The sequence below is a fragment of the Parus major genome, chromosome 8 (genome assembly GCF_001522545.3).
Source record: "Parus major isolate Abel chromosome 8, Parus_major1.1, whole genome shotgun sequence".
Taxonomy (NCBI): Eukaryota; Metazoa; Chordata; class Aves; order Passeriformes; family Paridae; genus Parus; species Parus major.
Genome location: NC_031777.1, coordinates 3,451,252 through 3,474,605, shown reverse-complemented (window position 1 = coordinate 3,474,605; position 23,354 = coordinate 3,451,252). Strand labels below are relative to the sequence as shown.

General features: G+C 53.3%; 1 protein-coding gene across 1 annotated transcript in view; it reads right to left on the bottom strand.

The window, feature by feature from the left end:
- ASTN1 (astrotactin 1) overlaps positions 1 to 23,354 on the bottom strand; it is a gene marked incomplete at its 5' end in the record, with an annotated part of 54,300 nt that overhangs the window by 4,144 nt on the left and 26,802 nt on the right. The window contains 16 exons of the mRNA XM_015635624.2: positions 4,406 to 4,589; positions 5,057 to 5,157; positions 5,281 to 5,416; positions 5,732 to 5,883; positions 6,244 to 6,377; positions 6,622 to 6,890; positions 9,301 to 9,489; positions 9,661 to 9,765; positions 11,955 to 12,082; positions 12,388 to 12,582; positions 12,750 to 12,916; positions 13,616 to 13,766; positions 14,087 to 14,224; positions 14,699 to 14,773; positions 22,415 to 22,499; positions 22,700 to 22,867. Of these exons, the coding sequence (XP_015491110.1) occupies positions 4,406 to 4,589; positions 5,057 to 5,157; positions 5,281 to 5,416; positions 5,732 to 5,883; positions 6,244 to 6,377; positions 6,622 to 6,890; positions 9,301 to 9,489; positions 9,661 to 9,765; positions 11,955 to 12,082; positions 12,388 to 12,582; positions 12,750 to 12,916; positions 13,616 to 13,766; positions 14,087 to 14,224; positions 14,699 to 14,773; positions 22,415 to 22,499; positions 22,700 to 22,867 (2,377 nt within the window). The remainder of the gene's footprint in view (positions 1 to 4,405; positions 4,590 to 5,056; positions 5,158 to 5,280; positions 5,417 to 5,731; positions 5,884 to 6,243; positions 6,378 to 6,621; positions 6,891 to 9,300; positions 9,490 to 9,660; positions 9,766 to 11,954; positions 12,083 to 12,387; positions 12,583 to 12,749; positions 12,917 to 13,615; positions 13,767 to 14,086; positions 14,225 to 14,698; positions 14,774 to 22,414; positions 22,500 to 22,699; positions 22,868 to 23,354) is intronic.

Genomic DNA, 23,354 nt, shown 5'->3' with positions numbered 1-23,354 from the left:
TCCTGTCTTCTTCTTCCACCCACAACAAGGCCAGGTTTGCTGAGAGTTTATTAAGGAGACAGTCACAAGTGCAGCTGTGAAACCCCCAGCACCCCTTGGGGTGGACATCACCAAGGACTCAAGGGGCACCACCTGTCACTGTTGCAGCTACTGGACCCAAATACAACAGGATGGGAGACCAGGAGCCAATAGCACTGCAGGCAGAAGGGATAAATGCTAAGAAGTGTCAGGCAAGACATATATGGCCAGCCCAGAACAGTGTTGCCATGTGTGTCCTCTCCACTATGTCTATGTGCTGCATATTCAGGAACTGTGCAAGTCATTCATGGCTTGGTGTAGGAATCATAGAATCACAGAATGGTTTGGTTGGAAGGGACATTAAATATCATTTTGTTTCACTCCTCTGTCCCATGACAGGGACACTTTCCACTTGAGCAGGTTGCTCCAAGTCCCAGCCTGGCCTTGAACATTTCCAGGAATGGGGCATCCTCAACAGTGCCAGAAATGCACAGTATCAGGAGCAGTGTGCCAAAATACCACTGAGGAGGAGGGATATTTAAAAAACAAACAAAAAAAATCTAAACCAGAATGTCATGTCTGGCTTCTGAGGGCCTGTATGGAAGGTTGAAGGTGACATATAAATTATGATCCACAGAATATCACAAGACATAAGTACAGTGCATATCACAAGACATAAGTAAAGTGAATAAGACTCCCACTACATGACTCAGTATTTAGTAACAGCTTAGAAAAAGTGTCCTACAGGACACCATGCAAACCAGAAGGGATATACTGGGGCATACATCAAACACATCCAAAAACTCTTGAGAGGGATGTGGCAGAGCTCCCCTGGCTCTTTGCATGTGCATTTTGCATCTTCCAGTTGTGGAAAACAAGACAAGGAATGGCAAGCAGCAGCAGCAGCTTGTAAAGATCCACAACCTAGCCAAGAAAGCCTTGAGAGAAAGTCAGGTGACAGAGGCAGAGGAGGTCCAGGATGAACCCATCTTCTGCAACAGACATACAGCACACCCAGGGCAACATAGCCTCAGTGCAGGCTTGTCCTGGTAGTGAGGAAGTGCTAAATTACCAACCTCTTGTATTGCATGAGATATTGGAAGAGTGCAGAGGATCATGGCCAAACATGATCTAAGTTGTGCTCTCTTCAAATTTGTCCTCTTAAAATTGTGCTTCTAATGTTTTTATCAAGAAAATCAGTTTGTACAGATAAAACACATTGTGTTCATTTTAAATTTGTCTCACACTTTGGGTGACCTCCAGGGAATTTGGCCACTGTGGAGGAAAAGGATTCAAATGAAGCATCTTGAAAGTATCTCATGTGCCTGGAAACACAGACAAAAGTTTGTGTCTGATGAGCTGGGATAAGTTTCCTACACAGCTACAAGGCCAGTTGGTGGGTTAGAATAGTCAGGGAAAAGAAGACACATCCCCTCACTAGCTTTAACTCAGAATCTGCTCAGCCCAGAGCAGGCAGCAGTCACAAATCATGATCCTGAAGGAAAATTCACATTCTTACTGGACATTCTACCTTAGGATAAGCAGGGTGGGCTGGTTTGACAGCTCCAGAACATGTGTACCAACCATGAAGGAACATCCACAGCCTCTCCACACCTCCCTCCAGGCCAGGCACAGCACGACAGAGCTGCTTGAAGAGGAATTAATACACCCCAAGTCCAGAGCCAGCCTTGGCTTTCCTGGAGAGAAAACCTTGGATGTGATTGCAGCTCCAAGGGCCCAATCTGGAGCTGCTGAAAGGTTGTCCAGCTCTGCAGACACATGACAGCTGCCACCCCACAGCTCACATCCAGGACATGCCAGAAAGGCAAAGGTGGCTAGCATGGTGCTGGCTCTGGAGACAGCCACCCAAGCTGGCCAGCCATGAGAAAACAGCCAGGCTCTCACTTATCTTGGTCTCTGCATCTGACACCTAAGCAAGGTGTCAGGAGTGCCTCTCCTCCTCCAGCATTACAGGTACCCTCAGGGAATGCCTGGTATCACCCCACAGATTTTGGCTCAAAGCCCATAGGCACCACCAGACTTCACTAGGCTTTGCATCAAATCCAACTTCCACTTATTGCTTGCTTTTCTTCTCCATTTCCTTTCCTTATGCAAAGACCAGGGTTCTCTGCATCCCTTCTTGGACCCTGAGGGAGCGACTTGCTTTCATAGCCTCAGACAAGTTATCTGTGCACTCACAACAAGTTCTGCTTCTTCAGTCCAGCAGCCAGCACTGCCAAGAAGGGAGCTGAGTGTGCCACAAATGAGCAGAGCGGGAGCTGCCCTGGATGTGTGGAGGAGGAGGGACATGGTAGAGTGGGTCTGCGTCCACGACTTCAAAAGAGCATCAGTAACAGTCAGACAAACACTGTCTGCTGGCTAAATAATGTCATCTGCAAGTGATTTGTCCTGTCACCACCAGTCTGGGTGCTTCGCCCTCGCAGACGATCAAACAGGAGGTCTGCTTTCCAAGATTTGTCATCACCAGAACCCGCTGCAGCTGCCTAAATGCCTCTTTCCAAGGAGTGCGAGCTGCAAACACTTCATCAGCAACTTGCGTCATCCTATCCTAAGCACTCCAGCTTTTCCAGAGGGTGCAATTAACCCTCTGGCTCGTAGAGTCACACAGAAAATGGCATCATTTGGGTAATTCAGTGGCATTTCTGGCTGCCCCACAGCAATGCACCTCTGCCTCACGGGGCTCGAGGAGGCAGCTCCCACCCCGTGTTCTGGCTGGTCCTCGGTCTCCTCACTGGGGCAGAGAGCAGCAGTGGCAGCGCTCAGACTCACTGATGGCAGCGGCTCTGTGACCACTCCAGTCTGACACGTAAGGAATTTTATGTGCTCCTCATGCAAATCACCACAACAGATGGTCAGATGGTCTGTGCAAACTGGGGCAGGATTTCACATCTGGAAATGGAGACAGAGCGGCATCACCACAGCTGGGATTGAGACAAAGGTGAGACTAAAGTCCAAGCCTGCTGATCCCACTCGGTGTCGGGGGATGAGGTAACCCTGGGCAGAAGAGCTGCTGGAAGCCTCTGCCCTAAAAAGACTCCATGTGCTGCAACGTTGCTACTGAGCTTTGAGGCTGTGCCTCAAAGAGCTCACATTTCTTAGGACATAAATGGGAAAAGAGGAAAGAGAAGAGACCCCAGCTCCACTCCAGGGCATGGAGGGCCTCCTCCGAGTTTCCCACCAAAGCTGTACCAGGAGACAAGTCCAAGGCACTAAGTGCAAGGCAGGCACAAAGTATTTACTGAATCTCTCTGACTGCCTAGCAGGGGTTTGGAGGACAGAGGATGTACACAGAGAATCTCCTATCCTCTGCTAGAAGTGATCACCTGCAGAAGCAAAGCTGGAGGACAGACAGTGGTGAGACCAGCAAGAGGAGGTGTGGGGCACGGTGTAAGGCCATGAATTTCATACATAGGAGCTCTTGTTGATGTACATTTGAAAGTAATCCTGATTTCCAGTTGAGGTCACAGCTCTGGTTTTTGGAGGCCAGATGCTATGAAACACCACTGCAGCCCACACAATCCCTCAGCCCAGCCTGCTAAACTGACTGGAAATATCTGTGTTACTGGGAAACCATGCAGGCTAAAGCAGATGTTGAAGGACATGGGGAGAAGAGAACATCTGGCTATCTCCACAAGCCTGGGACATTCTCAGGCAGTTGGAGGGGCTTCAGTGACGTGGAGAAGCCTGAAGAGAAGACATGGTGCTTACTGAGGCACAAGGAGACTATTTTAGACAGGAAGGGCTCAGGACAACCTCTTCCTGCTGTGGCAGCTCAGCACTGCCTGGGCACCAAAAACACTCATGTCACCCCCACACAACCACAGATGTGGATCAAAAGTGAGGAAACGCACACTCCAGACCTCAAGTCAGTCCTCTGCCTGCTGGGGACCACAAGTGGTTGGAGTTCAGCACACAGAGGTGCATTCAGCTCAAGCCAAAGCCCAGGAAAAGGCAGAAAGCAGAATCCAATCTCCATCCCTCGAAGGTGCATTGTTTTTCCAAGACCTTCTGCCTTTTTGCCTGTGGCATCAGCTATGAAGGAAAAAAGAGAATCCCATCCCTCTGCCACTCTGCACAGCATGAACATGTTAGGCCAAACTCTAGAGACAGTATAGGGCTGATGGGTTGGACAAGTTTGGGTTGAAAACAGCCAACCACTTTCCACCTTGTCCTTTGTTAAGGGTCCTTGCACAGGCACAGCACCCAAGCAAAACAGAAACCCCACTGTGACACTCTAAGGTCTATCATCTGTCATCATATCATGAGATTTGCTGAAGAGATGCCTTCCTGGTGACCACCATCCATGAGGGACAAGCCTGCTGGTGGGCAGGCCTGCCTGCTTAGCCAACTCAGCTCCCGAGCCTACCTGGGCCCCAGCTCATCTTCACAGCGCCAGGTGAACTCCCCAAAGCTCTCATAGTGCTGGTTGTAGTGGTAAAGGACTCGGTGGAGGCTGGGGGAGCCCAGGTCCAGCAGAGTGTTGTAGGCTGTCTGCTGCTCCTTGCCGCTCGTGTAGCCATTGAAGAGGTTGTAGATCTTGTCTGCTATTTCTGGGCAGAAGCACAGGGGCTCTTCAGTGGGGTGCAAGGAAAGGCATGAATAAAGCCTGACTGGGCTAAAGCTCAGTTCTAGGGAAACCAGGACCAGAACCAAGATTTGTCCATCAAGTGATGATTTACATCATATCAGGACAAGGTCCCAGCAGAGGAGCAACAGACTAGATGGAATTCCCTGGACTCAGGCCAGGTTAGCTTCCCACAGTTTGGTCTAATTAAGAAATTGGTGAAGCCATCAGGTAGTGTTAGTGAAACACAATTTATTCATTTTTGTTTTCAGAGAGGACGTGTGCCTCCTGCAGCCTCCCCATCTCAGCCCTCCCCACCATGTGGCAGCTCCTGGCCCACTAGGGGTGAAGGAGATAATACAGCCAGGACATGAGACATGTACAGGAAAGTGCTGGAAGGGGGAACTCCCTCTTGTCCCAAGCATCACAGTCCAGCAGCTCCCTCCATCTCACCTTGAGCTTTCACATCATCTACCACAGGGCAGGGCGTCTTGACCATCACATCACTTGACCTGGAACGTCTTCCTGTGTTGTCAACTCCCCAGAGCGTGAACCTGGATGAGGACGGGAAAAAGCAAAGCAGGAAAGTGGAAATACAAAAAGTGGAAACACAGGCAGCATCAAACAGGATGACCACGGTCAGGATGGCAGCACTGCCACAGGCACAGGGCACTCACATGTAGGTGGTGTCGGGCTCCAAGCAGCGGATGATGAGGGAGATGGTGGAGGAGAGTCTGTCAGGCACTTGGGCTGGCATGGCACAGGGGGACTTGGCACCAGAGATGATGTCATCCACGAAGCTCAGCACCGTCTCTAGGGAGAGAGGGGAGGATGTGCCACTGGTGATGACACAGGTGTCCCTGGGGCTGTGCCTGCTGCCACACTGCCTGCTGCCAAGGGGGACCAAGGCATGCAGTTGGTGTGAAGTTGGACCCACTGCTTTTCCAGAAAAGTTCATCCCTATGGTACGGAGCTGCCCCTTTCTGCAGCATGGTGGGCAGGAGAAGGGCTGCTCTCTCTTCCACAGGATATTTGACTTGCTGCAGCATCCCCTTGCAGAGACAAAGAGGCTCTCTTCTAACACCTCCATCCCACTCTCCCTAGAGAAGCAGTGGAGTCCCCACTCACCTGTCTCCACCTTGGAGTGGTCCATTCTGTCGGTGACCTTCTCTTGACGGAGGAGGTAGTCCACGATCTGCACCCCAATGGGGGGCTCCGAGTGGCCCCACTCCAGTACCACCAGTGTGCTGCTGGGCTCATGTACAGTGGAGAGACGCAGGCTGGGAGAAATTTTTTGCATTACTCTCTCACAACAAAAGGGATTCAAAGCCATTAACTCACAGCAGACAGTAACCTCGGGAGAGAAATGACTCCCCCCTCCCTTTTCCCCTCCTGGCTTTGGGCACGTTGGTCCAAAGGACTCATTGCCTAGGGTTGCTTTACCAGGATGGATCCACAACCAGCTCAGCTGAACTTAGAAAAGACACTGCAACTCTGTACTCCCACCTTCCAGGTCCCCCATCAATTTGAAAACCTGTCCCACAAAGGCACACAGCCCCACCCCCTCCTGCCACCACACTGTTGGCCATCACCACGTCTTCACAGACCCATCACACCAGAAAGCCAGGCTGGGCACCTACATTGGGTGTGGGAGAGGTGCACAGGTGGGCAGCCCGTCAGCCCCGAAGGCACTCGAGTCACAGCGGCACCAGTCCTCGATGACATCCCCGCTGCCCGAGCACCACAGCAGGCTCATGGTGGCCTCCTGCAGGAGCTGGGAGAGAGGAGAAGGGGTTGAGCACCGGGCAGGTGAGCTCCTATCCCACCACCACTTGTGCCATGTTCATCCATTCCCCGGTGGGTTCAGCACAGTCCGTTCACCCCGGAGAGCGGGGCTGGCCAGTGGGCAAGGGCTGCCACGGCTGGACACGATGCCATGTGGGCAAGCTGCCTCCAAAGACAGCCACAGTGCTGTCCTGCCACCCGTCCTGCCCACTCCATCACCCCCAGCTCCTCACCCGCTGCGTCTGGTTGTTGGTGACCAGCTCGTAGAGCGGGGCTGCCTTGGTGACCTCCAGCAGGATGGGCTCGGCTGGCACGTCGGGGCTGGAGGTGACGTGGCAGAGCGGGCAGGAGGAGGGGCAGCGCCCGCGGCTCTGGCACTCCATCCGCACGCCGGCTGCCATGCGCTTGGTGCCAGACTCGGAGAGGCTGGCGATGTACTCGGGGAATGTCAGCACCTTGGGGTCCCGCTCCCGCTCCTCTGACTCATCTGAGGGGGAGTTGCCTGGAGAAGGGGGAGAAAAGTGACACCAGGGTGGGGTCCAAGCCATTGGTAATGGACTGCGAGGGGGACAGAGCTCTGCCTTCCGCCCAGGAGAGAGGCAGTGCTTCCAAAGAGCCCCCTGTACCCTTAAGAGCTGTCTGCTCTGTAGGGATGAAATACTTATCGGTCTTCAGAGGAGAAATGGGGACTGAAAAGCCCAGCCTGGCCTCTATGACTGCAAGTCCTCTGATGTTCCAGTGCCCCGGTTTCCCCAGCCCCAGTACACCTGGACTGGGACAGACCACCCTTACAGCAGGTCCCCACGAGAGGGAGCTTCCCTCCTTCCTGTGCCTGGAGACTCCTGAAGGACCTGCCTGGGCACCTTCAGGTCACACTGACTCCCCACCACAGACCCCTGCCAAACCACCCTCCTGCAAAAGCCCTCCTGGCCCTACATAGCAGGAAAGACTTTGGCACAAAAGGAACAGCCCTTGCACAGAAGTCAAAAAGGTAAAACCTGCTCGTCGCTGCTGTGCCCTGGGTAACACCACCCTGCCACGGTGAGCCTTGCTGTGAAGGGAAACAGTGCTTTTCACACAAAAGCCCTGCCAAAGGAGGTCCCTGGATTTATGCAGAAGAAAGAAGGGCCATGGGGGACCATTGAAGATGGTTAGTGGGGTTGGAGGAAGCTGAAGGATGACCAGGCAAAGCCTCACCCCCAGGGCAGGCTCAGGCCATCGTTAGTGGTGACCTGGCATGGGCTGGCTGCCATGGGGAGCCACCACGGACCACATCCATGACTCAATAGGAAAATCTCCCTATAGCAAGGATTTGTGGAGAAATGGGCCAGCACTAGTCCGTCCTTGAGACTCCTGCAAAGAAAACAAGGCTGTTAGAACAAAACCTGGGATACAAAAGTGTTGCTCTGCTCCCCCAGGAAGCTGGAGATGGATCACTTTAGGCTGGCTGCGAATTGCAGCTTAGCAGGCACTGAGGAAAAGCAGAGGAGCCAGGGAATGATTTGTCTCTTGCAATTTCTCAATCGATACCCAGCCCCTGACGTTTGCAAACAAAAAGCAAAGGAAGGAAAGTAGCAGGTGCCAGAGTGAAACCTAAATGTGATACTGTGGGTGGAAAAAGGCTCCCAGACCTGAAAAGCCTCCAAGCACAAAAATCAAAGAGGAGGAAATTGCAGAGGAAAAAAAGAAGTACTTGCAATCAAGAGGTGCCACATCTGGAGACAGCCTACAGCCAAACAGCACCGAGTCTGTACTTTTCCAGGTGGGCCTGTGAAGAAGTCCAGGCTCCAGGAGACCTGAGCCCACAGGATCCAGACTCAGGATTTGAAAGAAGCCCTTCCCACACAAGAGCCCTTGGGAGATAACAAATGTCTCTGTGGCTGGGACATAGCAAGAGCAGCACCATAGGCTGGTGCCAATACTGAGAATTAGGAAGCTTCATGATGGAAATGATGTGTCTGTTTATGGTGCCTGTGAGCTCTGAGCTCTCACTGCCTGCACCAGGAAATTCCTGGGCAGGAGCAGCACACCAAGGTCATCTAAAAATCAGCAGCTCTGCTCAGCATTGCCCATGTCCAGGCTTGGGAGCTGGCTCTTGTTTGCTGCTCAAGCCTGGATGCTGCAACCCACCATCCCCAGCACAGGCAGGAAAATGCCTGCAGGCAGCTTTGCTGAGGCCAGCACAAGAGATCATAGACTCACAGAATCTGAGAATAGTTTGGGATGGCAGGGACAATGAAGACCAGCTCGTTCCAGTCTCTTGCCATGGGCAGGGACACCTCCCACTAGACCTAGCTGCCACAGTCCTGAGGACAGATGGCAGCAGGCAGGAGTTAGGCTGCCTCAGCTTCTGTAAAGCTGCCATTCAAAGCAGGCATCACCTCTTCCACTGGGGATCCACCACAGCTCACTGCAGCCAGGGCACTGGAGGGGATGCAGCAGTGCAGGATGCCCTCTGCACCATGATGAACCTCCCAGCTCCTAACTGGTTCCCAGGTGTTAAAAGAACAGTGCTGGCAGCCCAGGAGAAGGAAGCACATTGGAGGGAGGAAAGTCTGGCTGTGGGATGCAAGTGGGAGAGAGTGGATATGGCAGAGACAAAAGGAAGGAAAGAATAAGATGAAAGACAACAGTTAAGTCCAAATGAGGTGGGATGGCTTGGTGGGATTGCTGCACTTGTCTTTCATCTCCCTGGGAGTCTAGGTATTGATCTTTCTTTTTGGCCTGGACCAGTGCCTGCTGCAATCCATGGGAATCCTTCAGCTGGCTCCAAAGGGTGCGAGAGCAGGAGACGATGATGTGGGATGCAATCCTGACACAGGCTGGGCACTTTCCTTGCTATCCAAAAGCAAACCCCGCTTCCCACTCCCATGGGCTGGCTGTGAGTACCCATCCCAAGGATAAGCTCCTACCTTTGCTGATGTCCTCATACTCCAGCCAGAGCTGCCTCTGGACCTGCCTGTTGGGATACCAGATGGAGCAGGACTCCTCGAAGCCGTACACTGCCTCCTGGATGTAGTGGTTGCCAAACTGGTCCAGCAGCGCCACAAAATCTCCACGGGAGGTGGCTCCATCCAGAGAGTGGAGTGCATTGCTGAAGGCTGGGATGAGATGGAGGAGATTCTCAGTTCCCACAGCTCACCAAGCCCTTGCTACCTCCCTACACACTTGTGATGGGCAACCAACCTTTGAGGCCATCACCTGCCAGCAGAAGGCTATGTCACCTCTTGCCATCCTTTCTCCCCTTATTCCCCCTGCCTCTGCACACTTACACTGGGAGATGGTCATCTGGTTGAGCCGGACATGGTACATGACAGACTGCACCTTCCAGTGCTGCAGGAGGGGGTACCCAGACACCTCACTGAAGTTCACCATCCCTGCCAGAGAAAGGACACAGGGACTCAATGCCACTGCTGAGCAACACCTCACCATGGGGATGGCTGCAGCCCTTCAGGCCTTGGGCAACACAGCCAGCAAGGTGGGAAGAAGCCAGGGAAAAGGATCCTGTACACACCACATGCCCCCAGGAGGCATTCAGAACTGAGGATCTGGTGGTCCCCAGCAATTAAAATGATGGCTTTGAAGGAATACATGTAGGCTTGTTTCATCCTGCCATCCAGGGCTCTGAGCTGGAAGATAATGAGCCTCCTCCTGCATCCCCTCCTGCTTCCTTCCCAGTGCCCACTCCCAAGGCATGCCCAGGTGTGCTAATTATGTCACTAATGAGAGCTGTGCTTTTTAATGAGCTGTTTGCAGGCCTGGGAACAGTCACCGTCACGCCAAGTGCGACCGGCCAAGAGGCCCCGGCTCCCCTTCGGCTGGGGCAGAGCTGAGTGGGCAACAGATGGACGGGGAAATCGCTTGCCTGTCAATGCTAATGTTCCCTCAGGACACTATGGCAATGCTGGGGCTGAACAGGACCCAGGGTTTGTCCTTCTCCTTCAAAGACATCCTCAGCCTGTTAGCTGTGAGTCACAGAAACCAGAAATGCGTGGAGACCTGGGCTGGGCACCCGAGGCACGCGGCAGCCCAGCTTCCATGAGCAGAGGGACAGAGAGGCCATCGAGCCAGGGAACTGAAGGGTGCTCATGGCTCTGAATTTGGTGTCCAGAGCATCCCAGGAGTGCCACAGGAGGATGCTGGGACAGGCCACCTCCTCCCTGGCAGCTCCAGCGCCGCACAGCCAGCGCGTCACGCCTCCGCTCGGCAGCGGCACGGCAAACTCTGCTGCTAACAGGCACCCAGCAGGAGTTCAGGAGGATAACAGTGGGCATCCCCCCCTCTGTAACGAGACCTGAAGGCAGAGTATAACAGGATAAGATCCTTTGCCTTCCAGCGCCTCTCTCTTCAGTGCTGGCTGCTGCCAACAGCTTCAAAGCCTTGCTCTTCCCTGCAAAGTGTTTATGCAAAAACAGCCCTTCCTTACTCAGCAGCTCTGCCTCTCGTGTATTCACAGCGATATCCAAGCTTCTGACAAGCAGAGAATACTTTACTTCTTCTCCTTTTTTTCCCCCATTTTTTTTTTCTTTCCCTTAATCAGCCACAAAGCCAGCAGAGCAGTGGGAAATGAATAGGATAATTTACTGGCTTTTACCTCCCCAGCATAATTGCCAGTGAAGTCCCAGTCCCACTGACACTGCTGTGATGCTGGGGCTGTGGAGGCAGTGCCCTCCTTACATCCATGTAACCATGTCACAGGCAGGAGAGCCCCCCTGGGAGGCAGCTGTCCTCCAACACCTCCAGGGAAGGTTGAGCATCCCCAGGAAAGCAGGAGTGACCCACCCATCCAGCTCTCTTGGGAAGTTCAGCCCCCCAGAACCTGCCACTACTCTCCTCCCTGCTGAATCTGCCTGCACACACTCCTTCATTGCCATGCACCCTGCCAGGGCAGCCAGCATCCACCAGGCCCTGGATACAGCCCATGGGTGCTCCACAAAATCCTCCTGGAAGCTCTGTCAGACAAAGGCAGTGCACAAGGTCTCCTGTGAGATCTCACTAGCCACATCCTGTGCTTAGTAGCTGCTCAGTGTCTCGGCAATTTGAGCCAACAACAACAAACATCAAGGAAACAAAGGCTATTTATGAGTACTGGCAACTTGGAAAAAAGGCAAATCCTTGAAGGCTGTCTAGGAACCCATGATAACCTATCACTCATGGCCCATGATGCTCTGGCACAGCAAACCAAAACATCTTGGTTTGATGGCACTGGGTTTTGAATGCTTCATTACATCAGGAAAGAAATCAAAGGTAGTTGGAAAACCTTTTTTGCCTTCAAAAAAAACCAAGAAAAATCGTTTTGCAAATGCCCCAGATATTTGATGGATGCTTGAGCTTTTACACTCCACAGTTAATTTACAGCCTTTGCCTTTCCTTTGTTTTTGATGCCTTCCTCTTATTGGAAAAAGGAACCAAGCCTCAGCTGCTGGTTCCTCTATGTGCAAGGTGCTAAAGCCAGACTAGATACATCCCACGGTAGATACATCCTGTGGGAGGTTCAGGTGCTGAAGCCAGACTTGCTGGCAGCTGCCTCACTGGGAGGGACACAGATCCAGCTGGACTCACTCACCAGTGAGGAACTCAGGGTCAGGTGTGGGGTCAGAGAGCTCCTCCTGGCACTGGTTCTCCAAGGGCACTGTGGCCACCACCAGCCCATCCGGCAGCTGCTGCTCCAGGCCCCGGGCAAAGTTGTTCTGCCTGGAAGTTCATTGCAGAGAGAAGAGCAAGGTAGGAGGACAGCAGAAATGACTGGGATCATCCCTGCCAGCGAGTGACCCATCCCAAAAAACCACCTGGTACTTCTCCTTTCCTTCAGGCACAGATGAAAAAGATGTCTGCTCTTGGTGGAGTCAGATGTGCCCTCCCCACCAGCCCCTCCAGCTTCTGCAAAGCGAAGCCAGACATGGATGGACCGGGCAGTCTGCTCCTCCCCATGCCTGCTTCTTGGAGAGGATGGTGAGGTCTGACCCTGCTGGGGTCCCCTCCCCACATCTGCAACTCACCTGAAGGTCCCTTTGAGCACCTGTCCCGGTGCCACCTCCTTGGAGTGGTTGTTGTAGCCATAGAAGATCTCCCCGAAGAGCGTCTGGTTCATGGGCAGCTCGCGGGGCTCGCCGCAGTCCCCGGCCTCAGGGCACGACTCCGAGATCAGCTGGCACGAGCGCCCATCTGTGCCCAGCTTGTAGTCCTCAATGCACCTGGGAAACCAGGTCCACTGTCAGCTGCAGCCCCCCAACACTGGGGACAGCCACAGGAACAGAGGAGACCCCTCCATCCCACCCCCACCAGCTCAGGGTGGCAGCAGCAATGGACGGCAGCGCTTTTGGGGGTGTCCCTGTGGCCAGGGAGGTGGTGGGTCACTCACCCACAGAACATGAGGATGTTGTAGAGCAGGGGGTCTTCGGGCAGGGGGACCATCTGCTGCAGGCACAGCTGCTCGCAGCCCCCGTTGAAGCCGTCGGAGCAGTCCACGCCGACGTGACGGTCATAGCAGCCTGTGCCGTCCTTCATGGGGCTCAGTCCCGTCGGGCACTGGTGGGGTGGGGCAAGGAAGAGGTGAAAACTCCTGGGAGGAAATCTGTCTCTAGGGCTGAGGTGGAGGGCAGGGCTCCAGCGTTGCTCTCCACTGGAAACTGCAGCCTGAGCAGTGCTCAGGGGCTGCAGGAAGGACAGCAGCAGCAGCGCCATCCACAGCTGCAGATATTCCTCCTGCACCAAAGCCTCTTTGCAGCCCTCAGGAGTGTATCTCCTGAGGTGGGAGCCCCCCGAGCCATCCCCCACCAAGGCAATGTGCTGCTATCAACCCCACTCTCCAGTAACCCAGCTCCAGGGACTGGCAAAGCAGGGCTGCCCTTTCCACACCCACTTTCTGCCCCACAGCCTCTTCACCCCAATGCCTGGCTCTGGTGACACTGCAGCAGTGCAGCCCAGCCCCACAGACCCCCTGTTTTGGGGCAGAGCAGCTGTGGTGGTGACAAGACACACACAGGAGTGATATGGAGCCTCCCACAGAGCCAACAGATGGACTCTTACTGCCTCGTGTATGTGTGTGTGTGTGTGTGTGTGTGCACAGCAACAGAGGAGATGCCAGCCCAGAAACATCTTCCTGCTACAAAATCAACCTCAAATTATCCACCCCGAAGTGACAGCGAGGGAGGAAGGATTCCCTTTCTGTCCTCCCCTTCCCTGCTCACACCAAGGGAGATCTGCAGCTCCCTGGGGCACACGCACCACGCAGCCCGTGGAGTCCAGCTTGCGGTCCGAGATGCAGCGGAAGTTCTTGCTGCAGCCCCCGTTGTCCCGGGAGCAGTCACGAACGGGGCCGAAGGAGTCAAGAAGCACCTCCAGGCTGTCGAAGGAGGATGAGGTCATCAGCTCTTCCCTGTGAGGAGGGGGAAGAGGAGATGTGTCACTGCTCCAATGGGATGCTGTGGATGCATGCATGACCGTGGCTGCTGTGGGGGTTTTTCCGGAGCTCAGGCTCTCCTCGGGCTGACAGTGAACTGGATGGTGGCCAAGCTTTCAGAAGGATGCAGGAGCCACTGAGATGAGGAGGAATCCTGCCAAAGGCTCAGCTTCACAGGACTAAAGAGGGGCAGGTTAATGGTTGTGCTAATCTCCACCTACAAAACGTGGGATGGGGATCCCAGCTCTGCTTGCTGAAACCCCTCCTGAACTCCCTCACCCTGCTGTCTCACCTACCTGACCTCCACTGCATCCTCCATCACCGTCATGTCAGTCTTGCACTTGGCTGAGGGGTTGATGGCCAGCTCAGCCGGTGGGATGACAAAACTCTTGCTCAGGGGAAGCCACATGCCCTCCCCCAGGGTGTAGGTGAACCTGCCAGGGAGAGCAGCAAAGGTTGGCACAGAGGGAAACGCTGAGCCTGGAAGGTTGTCTCTTGCCCAAATCCAAGCCCTTGAGCTTCCCTGCTCACCCTGCAGGGATGCCAGGCCAAACTAAGGTGTATGGGCAGGGTGAAGTGGGGTGGCTCCTCCAAATACACCCAACAATTCCCAAAAATTGCATGTAACTTAAGCAATTTTTTAAAAAAGGCACATTCATTTTCCATAGAAACCCTCCTTCAGAGCCCAAAACTCACTCTCACCAGACAGAGAGGAGGAGCTGACTGCTGGGTATCCAGCACCCACATGACAGCTGCAGGGGGATCTTCCCAGCCATGCTTGCATGTGCCCAGGAGGTGGCACAGGACAGCTGTGCTCAGCCCTGCCAGCTGGGCTACCTGCATGTCTGTATGTCCTGAGTTGGATTTAAGCCCCAGAATGTGCTGACCGGGTTGTCTTCACCGCTTACCGAAAAATCTTGTCAGAGGGCTGCTCACCCAGCACCAGGTCAAAGCCACGCTGGAAGATGGTGTATGGCCAAGGCCTGGAAAAGAAACCCAGGAGAATCACATCAGCATTGTGTCCTCACTGCTGCTCACAGCCCAAAATGCTTCCCCTGCTCAGCCCCCAGCTCACATGCAGAAGGGTCCTAGGGTAGGATGACTCCTAGGGTAGCCAGGACAACACGATCAATTAGCCTCAGATACAAGACCTTAATTTTGGGGTCCCTACAACATCAGATTCTTACCCCAGCCCCCACTTGCCAATAGGTCAGTGGTGTGCTGCATCAGTTATTTTGGGGTTTTGGTGCACTCCAGCCATCCCCACATCCCTCCATGCTCGGTGCCATCTGCCCGGTCCTGTCGTAGGGATTTGCATCACAGCTGTTGAATTTCACAAAGAAAACCAAACTGCAGCTGGACACTTTCTCTGTGAGGTTCTTGCCAGGGAGCACAGCAAGTCTGGGACCCCCGTTTCACCACCTGCCTTATTACCCTGGTGTTCCACTGTTCCAGGAGGGGGAGCCCAGCAAAGTGGGCTGGAAGACAAGGTGGAAGCTTGGAGGCTGGTGGCCCCATCCCCTCCCATCCCTGCTGTCGTGGATAGCACAGGGTGATGAGTGATGAGCCACTAAGATTTGGAGGCTGTTGCCTTTCAGTGGGACACCCATGGCCGTGACACTTTTGGGACATGAACCCCCAGCAGCACAGCGCTGCTGGCAGAGCATCACTTGCAGAGTGAGACAGACAAGAGACCCAGCCATGCTGGCTTTGAATCAGGCAACACAAACCCCACTCCCAAACCCTAAAATTCAAAATCCCCTTTGCAAGAGCTCAGAGCTGGGGAGAGGAGATTTCCCATCCCATCGCAACACTGCTGCTAAAATTCAGAGTCAAGAGTCTCAGATGCCGGTGACAAGCCCAGGGATTTTCTCTCGAGGCAATTACATCTCTCCTGCACAAGCAGTTTAATTTCTAAGCTGAAGTTATTTCAGCAAGGACAAAAATAATAATAATAATAATACAATCCTGACTGCAGGATTACAGCACGCCTTCTCATTCCCTCGCTGGGACACAATGCCGCTCTCCTGTCCGGTCAGCTGGGAGCCGGGGATTACATTCAGCCCACAATCGGATTGCCTCCAATGAGGTCAGCTTCATCCAGAAAGAGATGTGCTCCTTGTGTCTCGCCAACACCTTGAATGCTTCACTCCCCCCCCTCCCAGTGCTCCTGCAGATGGGTTTTATTCTTGCTTCTGAGGAGCACATCAGGCTGGGAACAAAGGCAGAGGCTGTAGAGAAGCGAGGTATTGTTCCCCATCAGCTCGGGTGGAAAAGTGGTGGTGGAGAGCTGCTCTTGGCTTGCAGCAGAGCTCAGTGCTGGGGCAGGTGCTGTAGAAGCACAGGGACTGCCAGACCTCTGCCTGGTGGCACAGCTGGGAGCCCATGGATGTCAACACACGGAGACAGTGTATTTGGACCCACCTGGGAGATGGAAATCAGCACCCAAGCCATGTTGTGTCCACCCAGGATGCAATTTCCAAATGTGGCTAAAATTCTTGTAACCAGTCTCAGAATGGCCAGGGTTGAAAGGGACTTTAAAGATCATCTCATTCTACCCCTCTTCCCCTAGACCAGGTTGCTCCAAGCTCCATCCAGCCTGGCCTTGAACACTTCCAGGGATGGGGCAGCTACAGATTCTATGGGCAACCTGTGCCAGGACCTCACCACCCTCATAGTGAAGAATTTCATCCTAATATCAAATCAAACCTGCCCCCTCTCAGTTTGAACCCATTACCCCTGGTCCTAATGCTACATGCCCTTGTAAAAAGTGATGATGGCTTTGATCCAGGGAAGAGGTTTCTGTGCTCCAGGAAGGGAGATGTGTGGCCTGCCACACTTTTCCCTTACTTGGGGTCAAAAAAAGCCCTTAAATGCAATGTTCAGCCTTTAGTTACGTCCCTACATGGCAAGGGAGAGTCAGTGTTGCCAGGCACCACTGGGTCTGTGAGGGCATGGACCTTCTGCAGAAAAGCCCTGAGACGTCCTCCATGCATGAACTCCAGCTCAGTGAGAGACCTTTACCCATCCTCATCTCCAAGGACGCTCTCCAGAAGCTCAGCACTGGTATTCCCACCCATGCACTCTTGCTGACCTGTGCCTTCTGCTGCAGAGGACAGGGCAGCATCTCCTCCCCCAGGCACACCTTACCTCCCCCACTTTTGCCTTTTGCCCCTGGTGCCTCTGTCACCACTTCACCTCCTCCTTCCCCACATGGAAGTGTCCCTCCCTGCATGGATGTCTCCCTCCCTGCTTTCTGCCATCACTGGAGGCACCTTGCTGCTCTGGTTTGGGTTATTCTTGCTGGGTATTTTTGTTGCATGGCCTTCAGAGCTCACAAAGAAAAGTGGGACCGATCAGCAGCTCTGCAGCTGAACAGGTTGGATTAAATGGGCCAGAAATGACAGCTCTCAGCTTCTTGCAAACCTTGGCACCCAGGTAGGCATCTAAAACAACAAAATGGGGGTTTACCAGGGCACCTGAGAAACAGCAAATCCCCCACACCCAGACAGCAAGTTTGCAAGGCCAAAGCGTTGCCAGTGGATCCCCAGGACAATCTTAAGCCTCTTGGCTTTTCTAGATGGACCATTATCTGGGTGCTTGAGTTGAATCAAGTATCTGGGTGCTTGCTCCACATCTGGACTTGAGTTGAACCTCACAAAACACCTGTTAAAGCCCTCCAAACCTGGTGCTGCTGGTGATGCTTTGAACCACCTCAACAGGGCCCCAGCCACACTTAAATCGCAGCCCCCAGGGGATGAGGCCAGGATGACTTGTAGCAGCAGGAGCTGTGCTCCAGCTTGTCCCCACTGCCTGCAAAACTCTTCCAGACAAGATGGGTGGGATGAGGAATAAGCCCAGCACTGGCAGGATGCGACCACCACGTGCTGACCTGGAGCAGCTGGTTTGAGGAGAGCTGGCAAGAGGCTGGGGTGCCACAGGAGGTTTCTGCAGAAGGCAGAAGGAGTTGCTGCACAGGAGTGTGACTGAAATGTCACTGGAGGAGAAAGTGGTGGGTTGTTACATGCTGGCATAGGTGACCTCACATCTGGCTCCCTGACCTTCTGTGCTTCTCAGGGTTTCCAGCCAGTGCACAACAGGAGGATGGCCACGCCCGGGGTGAGCAGACCAGAGCATCCCACAGCACCTGCACCCCTTCTGCACCCCAGGACCCCAAAGTGGGGAGCCACGAAGACCCAGAACCACCCTGATGGCAGAAGAGCAGAGAGCAGATGCCACACGAGCACCGAGTGACATCTCTGATCGGCAATGCCCCTCGTGGCTCCTCTCCAGCTTCACTTTGCTTTGCTACAGCTTTGCTGGGGTTTCAGCTGCTGATGCCTCTCCCCTTCCCAGCCCAGCCCCCTCCCACCCCTCCTGCCCTGCCATCCTTGCAAGCAGCTCTTTATTAAAAATGCTAATGCTGGTGCTTCCTCCCTGGGCTGCCCGTAAATCTACGAGGAGAATGAGGCGGGGGGAGGAGGGAAGCGTGGTTTGGTGAAAGGAGCTGAAAGAACCAGGAGGTTTTTATAAGGCTGTCCTTCAGCTTGCAAAGCTGAGGCAAACAGCAGGGGATGGAGAGAGGCAAGAGGGGGGGAAAAAAAAAAAAGATAAAAAAAGGGTGTTGAGGGGGGAAGAGAGAAAAATAAAGACTTTAAGCAGGAAAAGTGCTGTCCTTGTCACTTCAGTGTGTCCCTCGCTCTTCTGTGGGGTGGGGATGGGAGAAGATGAGCAGGTGCACTGCCAGGATTGGGATATCTGTGTGCAGATATCCCCATCTGCATGAAGAGATGGGATGGGAGAGGAGCAGAAGGAGGGGAGCTGGGGGATCAGGGCACAGGCTGATGCATTAATTCAGGTCCTGTGCTGGAAAAACTGCAAGGCTGAGGGTGGGGCAGCTGGGCTGGGACAGTTTCCCAATAGTTAAAGCAGGGAGAGAGCACCCAGCCTGACATGTTCACCCTACCACCTTAAAGTGACTCAAAACCTCCCCAGGCCGGGGTGAAGCCCATTACAAGTTGGAAGAGCACATTGATAAAGGCTCCTTAAATGCAGAGCACCTTAAATCCCAACGGGGGAGGCTGAAAAGTGCACCCAGGGAACAGTGGAAAGAAAGCCATGTGTGAGATGGATCTAAGGGCTGGGATGAAAAGGTACAATTTCAGGCAGGTAACAGTTTATTAACTAAAGACAGAATGTGCTGATTTGATTTTTGGCCAAGTTATACCACAAAAAGAACGGCAGAAATTTGATCTGATGAGCAAAGATAAAGTGTGGCTGGTAGGATTGCTGGAAACTGCATCCTGCTCAGGGAACATTAGAGTCGAAAAGCAGCTAATTAACAATGCATATCAAAGCAGGGAGACAGACTGTGAGCACACAAACAGCACCAGACAGATTTGTTGTTTAAAACAGGCAAAGAGCAGCACACACACACACCAAAAAGAAAAAAAAAGAAAAAAAAAAGGCAGCTGATCAAATGTATCTGCTACCCATGATCAAAAAGATCTTTTTGAAAAACTGAAGATTTAGGGTCTGGACACGTTGGGTAAAAGATGCAGTGCGGAGGCGTGGATCTCAGTCTGGTACCCAAAATACACACAACACAAAAAGCTTCTCACTGCCATCACCAATAAAGTACAAAGATGAGCTCGCCTTCATGAGCAGAATTAGATGCTACTGGGAGAACAGACACCGAGTCAACTTGTCATCACTGTAAATAAAAACAAACCAACGGCAGAACTATCTAAACCAAAGGGTTGAAATGAGTTTTCAGATAAAAAGGCCACCTGGGGAGAACAGAGGAGGTCATAACCAGAACACATCACTCACAAGTTTGCCAAGGGATCTGGCAAATCCTGCTTTGTTGACCAAGCACCAGTGTGGGGACTGACCTGTGGCAGCAGCACATGGCTCCAATACCGAGCATGTTAGACAAACAGCAGTCAGAAATGTTTCAGACACAGCTGATCTCACCTTGGGATGGGGGGAGAGAGCAGAAGATTCGCAGACATCTCCTTCAGGTGAGCCTGCAGGCCCCCTGGTTGGGCTGGAACTGGGAGTGAGCTGATGAGCCCAATGAAAGACAGCATGGCACCTCAACCTCCACCCCAAAAAACATAAATACCAGCTCACAGCTATGAGTTACTGAGTTAAACAGGCTCTGACAAGATGGTTCTCCTAGGCTAAAGAGACTTCATCACAGTCATGGCCTGTGGATGCCAAAAGTTCATGCAAAAGGGATCTCTACCATCACAAGCCCTTCCAGGCAGAGCTGCACTAAGCAGCACCTGGACATCAGGAATAGATAGCAGAAAAGGAAAAAAAACTCCCATAAAACACCAAGCTGCCCTCAGCATCATGATGCTTAGTGTGAACATGATTTCAAGAGCCCCTAAAAATAGTGGAAGCTGCAGGTAGGGATGGTGAAGTGTGTTTTCAGCTGCTACCATTTTATGAAACAAAAATCTGAGAAGTTCAGTGAAGAAACACAAAATGACCCCGGTTTAAAGAGGCTTGAGAGAGATTTCTAAGGATGGTAACACTGCAGCATTGGAGCCTTCTCAAGAGCCCAGAGAAGGGCAGAAAGACTTTTTGACAGTCCCACCATGCCTGGGGCTGTGCTGCACCTTGGGGAAAAAGATAACTGCCAGGTTTCTCTGCCCCAAACAGAAAAACATTTTGGAAATGCTTCACATAATTTGCCACAGCCAACTCTGGCTGTGAGAAGAAACACAAGACAAGAAACACAAGACAAGAATGTACCCTGGCCAGGTATGGATCCTGCTGCAGGAGGAAAGGCAGAGAGAAGGCTCCTGTGGGAGCATCTCCTGTGGAGATAGGTCTGAAAAAGCAGCCCCAAATCCCCCAAAGGAACAGAGGGTTCTGAGCACAGGTGGGCATTGCTGAGACCAAAGCTGGGTCAGGAGATGCAAACAGGTCCAGGGGCCTTCAGGAATCTATTGGTCCTTCTTGCCTTTGCCTTCTCTCCTGCTTGTTACCATCTATATTTTTTTCCAATTCACCTGAAAGCAGCGACTTTTTCTCCACTTTTCCTTAAGAAAGTGAAGCAGCTAAATCAGGAAAAAGCTGGAGAAGAGCAGTGTGGAAGGAAGAAAAGTGTGAAGCTGCAGACCCACACACAGGAGCAAAGGAAAAGCAGAGGGTCAGGAAGCAAATGTTTCTCCACAGTGCTTATCCATTTTTATTACTAGCCTTGATGGACAGAGTTATTTGCCAATTTGCTTTTTGCAGGGTGATGGGCCCAACACACTGCTCTGATGGAGGCAGAGATTGGCACCAAAGCCATGTGTGGCTGTGGGTGGCTGTGGGCTCTTTCCAGCCCACTGTGAGACACCTCCCAAAACAGGGAGGGGAATAATCCCTGCCAGGGGAATAATCCCCCCCACACCCCAGCCCATCGCTCAGTGCCACTACGAGATGGCACTGAGCAGCTGAGGACACTCCTCGTGGACACTGGTCCCTGGGGACAAACAGGACAAGGAGCTGTATTTCTGCCTGTATTTTCCTTCCCTAGCAGTGGTACCTTGCAGAGGTTTGGGGACCATCAGCACACCACACAGCACATCCCCAGCGTGGGGCCCCCTGTGCCACGAGCATCGCCCCAGCCCGGGGCACCCAGAGCAACAACTCGTCTAACACAGCTGGTGCTCCACGCTGGGTTTAGCTGCTAAATTGCCTTTAAAATGACAAAAAACAGAGAGGGGGCTGGAGATGGAGCAGCAGTGCTCTCCCCAGGGCCCCAGTTCAAAGGGACACAGCGGGGCTGCGTCGACAGCCCCCCACCGCTGCCTTCCCCCAGCACAGCGGCGCGGCGGGGGAGACGCCAAGCCCAGCCTTTGATGATTCTTCCCTTCCCACTGTGAAGACTAATAACTTCAGAGAGGGCATCCTGGCACGTGCAGGGCCAGCACTGATCCTGCTGTGGCATAATGAGGTAAGGGGAGGGGGAAAAAGTGGGGTTTGGAGGTGCCCATGCACGTGGGACTTTTGAATTCTGGGGATGTCTTGGCTTTCTGCACACCACCTCCAGCCAGGGACCAGCTGCATGTCACAGACCTGTGAGTGTTGAGGGACACATGGAGCATTCCCCTGAGGGTCACAGAGAAATGGATTTTTGGAATCCACCACCAAATTGCTGCTGAAACATCAGGAAAACTTCTTTTAGCACCTCCAGGTATGTAAAGCTTGGAGCAGACGGTGACTCCTCTGTTCCCTCAGCCAAAGTATCAAAGCATTTAATTTCCCCAGTTTTCAATGAGGACCTCAGACCTCCTCTGATGCCTCATATACCCAAAACAAAAGTCCCACAAAGCACAGGATGCCCAAGATAGCACACACAAGGGCAGGAAGAACAGCCTCTATCTTCTCCAGGGGGTGTTTACCCTGAAATGTGACAATGGCCTCTTGTACATCATTCCTGATTATTTCAAAGAGCAGAAATCCTCGCCTCCCGCAGACCTGCTGCAGAGCCCAGCTGTGTGCTGACCTTACAATCCACAGAGGTGCCCCTAACTCTGCCATCCAGAGGTTAGCACAGCTGTGGGAACGAGCTGTGGAAGCCCAGCAGCTCGTGTGAGGACACTCCAAGCCTGGGCACTCACCCCTGGTTCGTTCCCCACTCGTTCCGGATGCAGAGGTGCTTGTGCACGGGGTCTTTCATATAACCTTCATAGCAGAGACATTCCCCTGTGGAGACAGGGACACAAGGGACATGGGAGAACAGACATGGGAAGGTTTTCTGTGTGCTTCCCTTCTGAGTGCAGCCTGCAGCCGCCCCACAGCTCCCTGTTGCACACGGAGGAGGTGAGGAAGCACCTTCCCACCACAGCCGGGTTGAGGAGGCAGAGGAGAGCTCACAACCCCACCCCAAGCTCAGGAGCACGTACCAGTCTCAGGGTCACACTGGTGCTCACAGGGGTCGAGGAGGCGCCGGGCACAGAGGTCCAGGGCCCAGGGCCCACTGGAGTTTTGCTGGGAGAAGAGGACGACCTGGGCAGGGTTCAGCCAGTCACTGGCATCCAGCTGGCTCCCCTCCAGCAGGATAAACCGGCTTCCTGCCACCGAGACAAGAGCAGTCAGTGACAGCAACCTCCTGCTGTACCCTCCATCCCACCATGGTCCCCTGCATCCCATCCATCCCCCACCCTGTGATGTTTCCCTCCATCCCCTGCTCATTCACTCCATCCTGAGAAAGGTCCCACAACAGTCCCCCCCGTCTCACAAGGAATCCTCTGTCCTGTGCCCACTCTGTCAGCCATATGACAGCCCACTGCATCCCATACCTGTCTTCTCTATCCCGTGACAGTTGCCTCCATCCTGTGCCTTTCCCCTCTGTCCCACAGCAGCCATCTCCATCCCACACCCCTCCCCTTGGTCCCACACTGAGATCTGATCCCTCTGTCCCACAATGTCCATCATCCCGTGATGGTCCATTTAATCCCATATCCATTCCATTCCAACCCACAATCATCTCCTTGGCCCTATGCCCACCCCCTCCATCCTGCAACAAGCCCTGTGTCCCACAACAGCCATCTCCACCCT